This window comes from Hippocampus bargibanti, linkage group LG03 (genome assembly GCF_051943395.1).
Source record: "Hippocampus bargibanti isolate YZ-2025 linkage group LG03, ASM5194339v1, whole genome shotgun sequence".
NCBI lineage: Eukaryota > Metazoa > Chordata > Actinopteri > Syngnathiformes > Syngnathidae > Hippocampus > Hippocampus bargibanti.
In genome coordinates, this window is record NC_142736.1 from 22,184,563 (window position 1) to 22,191,708 (window position 7,146).

Consider the following 7,146-nt stretch of genomic DNA (forward strand, 5'->3'; position numbering starts at 1 on the left):
CGCATGCATTTCGTCTTGTGATTAACCTGAATCTCCACGAGATTGTTCTGGAAACTATGGGCGGGACATGGTGCCACACTGTGCGCCGTTGCGTCACTTCCTTCATAATTTAATAATCTAAGTGCACAAGTCCGTTACATATGTATGTATGTATGTGTGTATGTGTGTGTGTGTGTGTGTGTGTGTGTGTGTGTGTGTGTGTGTGTGTGTGTGTGTGTGTGTGTGTGTGTGTGTGTGTGTGTGTGTGCGTGCGTGCGTGCGTGCGTGCGTGTGTGTATGTATGTATGTATGTATGTATGTATGTATGTATGTATGTATGTATGTATGTACGTACAGCTTTGTGTTTGCTTTCAACATTTAGCTTGCAGTAGACGTGCACATTACACCATGACGTACCTGATCCACTGCTGAAAAGGATGCTTTGATCCTCTCCTCTTTCATCTAGAACTGCATCGTCATCACGAAGAAGGTACAGCAAGTCTTGAAGAATGAATGACTCTGTCTTTGTGTCATATCGTTTTTTTCAATGTGTTTTTTCCCAAGATGGCGGCGCGTGAACACGCAGCGGCTCCCCTCTCTCTCCCAACAAATTTGCATGTTCCTGTCTATTATGTTTGTTAAAGTCATTATAAGTGCTTTGCAAATTGGGTCCGAGAGGACAGTAATTTCATCTGTGCAGTAGGTCATGCATATTAGCGTATTTGACAATAAAGCTGACTTTGATTTTTACTTTGACATTTTATTTATAAGCGCCTTTCAAAACTATCAAGGTCACTTTACAGTCACAGGATAAGTTTGTCTGTGTCACGGTTTGCAAGGTGGTGATGGTGGGTGCGGATCCCAAAAAGCAGGCAGGGGGGAGCAGGAGGTTGTGTTTGAGAGATTGTATTGAAATATAGTCAACAGGAACAAAATCTAAAACATCAACGTCATTCAAACATAAAAATACAAAGTATCAAAAGAAAAACCAAGAGTAAAAGTCCGCCAAGGTTAAACACATGCACAGCATACAATGCATACAATTGCATACAAAGCATACAATAATGACCCGACACCGGATGGTCGTGCCGGGAGTCCTTTTAAGTGTCACTGATTGTAACAACCAGCGTCTGCGAGGCAGCAGGCAGGCTGACAGCGCTACCCGGTGGTCGCCAATCCGAACGTGGCAGTCCGCCAAAGCTCGGGACGACCAGCACCTGTGCAGGTGCAGGCGGGGCCGACAGCGCCACCCGTTGGTCGCCAACCAGATCATGACAATCTGTGGGTGAGCAGCTAGCTAGTGATTAGTTAGCTAATAGATAGCTCATATGTTGCTCGCTAGATAGCTAGCTAGATAGATAGCGAATAAATAGCTAGGTAGATACTCAGCTAGATAGATAGATAACCAGTTAGCTAACTAATAGATCACATCAACTCACTAAACAATTTATTGGGAACCCCCAGCACAATAATAATAATAATAATTTGTGAGAAAAAAAATTATCGTTCCCACTTTTTTGGTCCTTTTACGTTTCCTAATCTTTTCTATTGGCCAGTCAAACAACTGTTTGCCATGAATGTAAACAGCGCATCGCCACACAACGCAGAGGCATTTCGGCAAATAACCCAATTAGCAATGACAAATAGTAGTTAGTGTGACAATCAACAATGCCTCATTATGGCCGACTGGTGACTCGTCATTCGTGAATGACGTCATTTACAGAAGATTGCTGGACAAAAGCATTTACTGGTAAATTGTTTAGCGCGTTGCTCTACGGACCTGGGTGCGTTGTGTTTACAACAGTGGTCGGCCATCAAGACCTGCAAGGCCCTCTCTGCTGGCCTATAATTATGTGAATTAAACACTGATGTTATTTTGTCCATGAATTTTTATGAAATAATTCCAAATTGTCTTTCAGCTTCCTTTTATTATTTTTCCCCTGTTGTACTGTCCATGTATGTGTTTTCGTATTTAAGCATTTAACCAATCACATTTCAGCCATCATTTGTTTCCAAGGTCAGAAATCTACCTGGACACCTTCACAATCAGTTCTGCAGGCCGTGTCGCATAAAATTAAATGTAGATGAAAGTGTTGCTTTAACCAATTTGATTTCAAGTTAGTGACACCAGGGCCTTCTCGCAGGCCTTATTTCCCGGCTAACACTACCCTTCTAGTGCAGTGATTTTCAACCACTGTGTCGCGGAACACTAGTGTGCCGTGAGAGATCATCAGGTGTGCCGTGAGAAACTATCCAATGCCCCTTTTGCAAATTTTAAATTTTACAAACATTAATCATTTTCTGCCAATATTATGTCATTGTCCTGTGTCCGTGCTGAAAAGACTGGGAGGGTAATTTAATATTCTTCCATGTGGCAACACGTCAATGATTGCCTCTTTCCTGTGAGGTGGTTCGTGGTGTGCCGCAAAAAAAATTCCAATGTAAAAAAACGTGCCCTAGTGCAAAAAAGGTTGGAAAACACTGCTCTGGTGGACTTGTAGCAAATACCACCACACCTTTTAAATGAGTTGCAGTCGCAGTTGTAGCTGAAGTAAAGGTTGTATAATCATAAAATAGTTATTAAAGGTTGGATTGATTCAGACATAGCACTATTGAAGGCCCAGGTGTGAAATACACGTCTCGGCCAGGGTAACGTCACGGCTGACGTTTCGTAATCGACAAGCCACCGACCAATCATCTTAGAGACACATGTCTTAAATAATGATTTGAAGACTGAACACATGTAGGAAACAGATACAATCTGGAATGTTCCTAATGTCACAAACAAACCAAGGTTCCCCAACACGTGACCAGTACTTCATCTACGATCTTGAGATTGTGATGTCGCCCAACGGTGCCTTGTTTTCCGTAGCAGTACAGTACAACTCGAACAGCCAGTACCCATGTGAATGGATGCCGCCATACACAAGGAAGTCTTGATATAGAACCGTCTCGACATGAAGTGCATTGAATACCAGTCTGATGAGACGATCAAAACAAGATGTTTTATCATTATGTGAAACCTTACAATTAAGCATTATATAATTACATCACACACAAATAAATCTGGTATTGGCTGCCTTTTTCATACCTGTTACACTTAAAGTCAACACCCAACCAGTAATCAAAAAAGACACATTTATAGGATTGACACAATTAAATCAAGTAGAATTTGCATGAAATCTTGTCTAAAATAAAATATCAAGAGCATGTACTTTCCGGGAGCAGTGATGAAAAATGGTGGCCCTCTGCATCATTGATGTTGCCATTACATACTTTCAATTGTGTGCAAATATCAATTTTACTCTGGTTCATTTTAATCCAATGAATATAATATTTTTCTGAATATATTGAGCATGAAAGAGATATTTATTGTCAGTGTCATATTTTGATGTTACAGTATGAATGAACATAATGTAATTGGCCTTGTCAAAAGGTTCATAGCTGCATACTGCAACTTTAGATCAAGAAGTTAACGGAATTGACCCCGCAGTGTTTATTTGGAGCGGCAGCATTGAGTTTTGTGTTTTGTTAGGAATGTTGCCAACCTTGATCCAAAGGGTAAAGGAGTGTGGTGTCTGTGCTCTCAGGTGAGGAGTGTGTCCATGTGTTTGCAGTCTAAAGAGAGTGAGAAGAAGGACACACCCCCTCCTTGAGTCACTGCATAAATACACCTGCTGTAATGCTGCAACGGAGGCGCAAAGAGCTGAGAATCATTAGGCCGGGTCACCATGGGGAACTGCTGTGAGGCCATCTGCAATGTCCGAAAGAACACCAACGTACGGGTCAGTCTGCCGGCGGTCTGCTTCGTTTGGCAGTTTGCTATGGTTATCCTCTTTGGAGTCTTCATCCGTTACGATGACGAGTCGGACGCTCACTGGGAGGAATTCAAAGAGGAGAATAACATCACCAGCGATATTGAGAATGACTTCTACTTCAGATATCCCAGTAAGTGGCTTTTTGAAAATATTCTTGGCACTTTTTTTTGTGTTCATTTTGTTTGGTCATTAATTTCACTGTTGCCAATCTGTGTTTTTTTTATTAATTAAATCTTTCCAAATTGTGACATTTATTTTACTGAATAGAAACAGTCACGGTGCAGATATCTTGACCAAAAAATACACTCATAAAAAAAAATAACAAAGAAGAAATGCCTCGGCCTAATAATGGATTCCAGATGCTTCCCTATATCTAACCAAATCAAACATATCACATATTATAAATTATTTTTTTGAATGAATTATAATCAAATAGTTTATAAATAATATTAAGAATCATTCACAAATATAGCAATTATGAGAATGTGTTTTCAGAGTTCAAAGGTTATTTATTGTGTCACTGTGAAAACTGTAATTTTCATCTGCAATTTTTCATCTGCATTTACTTTTTTGGGACATTTCAGCTTCCTGCCAAAATGTTTGAAAATATAACAAAGTGATTTTAATAATCTCCAGATACAATAAGGATTCATTTTTCTGAATACTGTTCACATATGAACTACAATATCCGGAGCTCAAAGGGTGACAAAATGCAGTATGGACAATATAAATATTCATTTAATTTGTAGGTTTCCAGGATGTCCACGTCATGATCTTTGTTGGATTCGGTTTCCTGATGACCTTCTTGAAGCGTTACAGCTTTGGAGGGGTGGGCTTCAACTTCCTGATTGCCGCTTTCGGCTTGCAGTGGGCTCTCCTCATGCAGGGCTGGTTCCACGCCCTGGACCCACAAACTGGAAAAATCACCATCGGAGTTGAGAGGTGAGAGGAATGCTTTTAACAAGGTGGATTAACAAGGTTATAACAAGGTTGACATTTTTCCTTTGATCTGGAGCTTCTACTTTGTGCAAAAATGCCATTGTTTTAAACGGCATCTGTCATGTGATGTCCTGCGGCTCCTCATTGCCCAGCGAGGAATCAAGTGTTGTCAAGTTTTAAATGCCGGACTTTCATGTTTGGCAACTGAGTGTCTTTGTCAAAAAGAAAATTAACTTTTTTCTGAATCTTTCTTCTAGTTTAATCAATGCTGACTTCTGTTGCGCCGGCTCGCTGATCGCCTATGGTGCCTTGTTGGGCAAAGTCAGTCCTGTCCAGACATTGGTCTTCACCTTGTTTGGGGTCACCCTCTTCGCTGTGGAGGAGTACATCATCTTGGATCTCTTACACGTGAGTTTCACAAGACAATCATATCTTAAATAGAGCGATGCTTGAGGACACTTTGTGTTTTGTGCTGCGGAACAGGGGCTACGCCAGAGCAGGTCAATCTGCATACTCGACTTGAGTGCAGACAAGATAAACATCTCTGATTATCATGATACGCATCCACGCATCTATGCAAATTACAGCCACAGGATACAAGTGACCCCGCTTGTAACTTTCAGGAGATCGCTTTGATGATTTGATGATTGGTGCTCTAATTTGACATACAGGCTAGCTAGTTAGTAAATTAAAGGAACTTTAAAATAAGCTGTTCTTCATTTTCTCCTGATCTGCAGTGGAAAATGAAGCAGAATGACATCAAAAACATCCTCCACAAAGGTCTTCGAGCCTAATGCTAACACACAATTCAAATCGCCATTGACACGTTAATGAAACATTTAAACAATGGACATCTGAGCATAAATGATGGAGCAATATATAGACGGAGACAGTCTTCTGATACTCCATCCATCTATTGAATTGCTTCAGCCATTGTGGACTGACAACACTGTTCTTAAATCAGCACAATATAGTTTTGCTTACGCAGCTCGCTACCGATACAGTGTGCCAGCTCTGGCCAGTATGCACTTGTCACTAACTGCTTGTGAGCAGAGCAGTTGTCACAAACTATGATTGTGACTCGCCAATCCTAGTTTGCGAAAACTCTGACGTTGTCCAGCGCCTTCAAGGAACGCCTTTTGGGTTGCCAACTTGAAATCTGATATGTTAGAGTAACAGTTTGATCGACACATTTGATGCGACAGGGCCACCATAACTTATTGTGAAGACGTCGAGATAGATTTCTGACCCTGGTAACAAACAATGGATAAAAATGTGATTGGTTAGAAACAGCGCAAGAGGGGAAAAGTAATGAAAGCAAGCTGTAAGACAATTTGTAATTATTTAATAAGAATTCATGGACAAAATATAATGAACATCAGTCCATGATTCAGATATTTTTAGGCCAGCAGAGAAGGCTTTGCAGGCCTCTACGGTCCACCACTGACTAAAGAGTGCTATTTTATCCTATTAAGACACTTTACACATTTGTTTTTGGGGAAGCACTCTGTAATCTAGTAGCAATATTTGCAAAGGGGAAAGATACTTTGAGGTGTGTTCTTGTGAATGTCTTTTATTGTATGTCAAATTACCAATGACCTTTGATTTATCATGCCAATGTGAATATTTTCAACAGTGCAGAGACGCTGGGGGCTCCATGGTCATTCACGCCTTTGGGGGATACTACGGTCTGGCAATCTCCTGGGTTCTGTACCGACCAAAACTTGACCTAAGCAAACGTCTGAATGGATCTGTATACCACTCGGATGTCTTCGCCATGATTGGTACAATTATTTTACTCACACAGATGCTATTTCTGAGTACCATCGACTGACGTCCGACTTGTCTCGTCTCACAGGTACATTGTTCCTTTGGATGTTCTGGCCCAGTTTCAACTCGGCCATCACAGACCACGGTGCCGGTCAGCACAGAACGGCTATCAACACTTATATTGCCTTGGCGTCATCCGTGCTCACCACCGTTGCCATATCTAGCTTGTCACAGAAGAGAGGCAAATTGGACATGGTGAGCTTCGGGAGATGAAAAGCAACATTATGTCGAATTCATGACTCATGTGACGTTTTACCTGACAGGTGCATATTCAGAATGCCACCTTAGCTGGTGGTGTTGCTATGGGCACTGCGGCTGAGTTCATGATCATGCCCTATGGAGCACTCATTGTGGGCTTCCTCACTGGCATCATCTCGACTTTTGGCTACTTATTTATCACGGTGAGCTTGTCGCCTGTCCTCCAAATTTAACATGAGTTGCTTATGCAAATGTGGAGTTGTCTGTTTAAAAATTGTAAGCATGATTTGAAATGCAGCTTCACCTCTGACCAAACCCCAACATACATAACACACGCACACACACATGCGCGCACATACGTGCACGCAAAGGCGCACCACAT

The 7,146-nt window shown here is 41.4% G+C and overlaps 1 protein-coding gene across 2 annotated transcripts in view; it reads left to right on the forward strand.

Moving 5' to 3' along the window:
- The first annotated feature begins 273 nt into the window (after positions 1-273).
- The window catches only part of LOC148900698 (ammonium transporter Rh type C), a 9,998-nt gene continuing 3,125 nt past the window's right edge, over positions 274-7,146 (forward strand). The window contains exons 1-7 of one of the 2 annotated variants that reach the window (XM_088992597.1): positions 274-469; positions 3,570-3,927; positions 4,547-4,739; positions 4,994-5,144; positions 6,373-6,520; positions 6,595-6,761; positions 6,830-6,967. In XM_088992597.1, coding sequence (XP_088848723.1) covers positions 3,711-3,927; positions 4,547-4,739; positions 4,994-5,144; positions 6,373-6,520; positions 6,595-6,761; positions 6,830-6,967 — 1,014 coding nt within the window. In that variant the 5' untranslated portion in view covers positions 274-469; positions 3,570-3,710. The remainder of the gene's footprint in view (positions 470-3,569; positions 3,928-4,546; positions 4,740-4,993; positions 5,145-6,372; positions 6,521-6,594; positions 6,762-6,829; positions 6,968-7,146) is intronic. The other variant, XM_088992599.1, reaches the window with a different exon arrangement.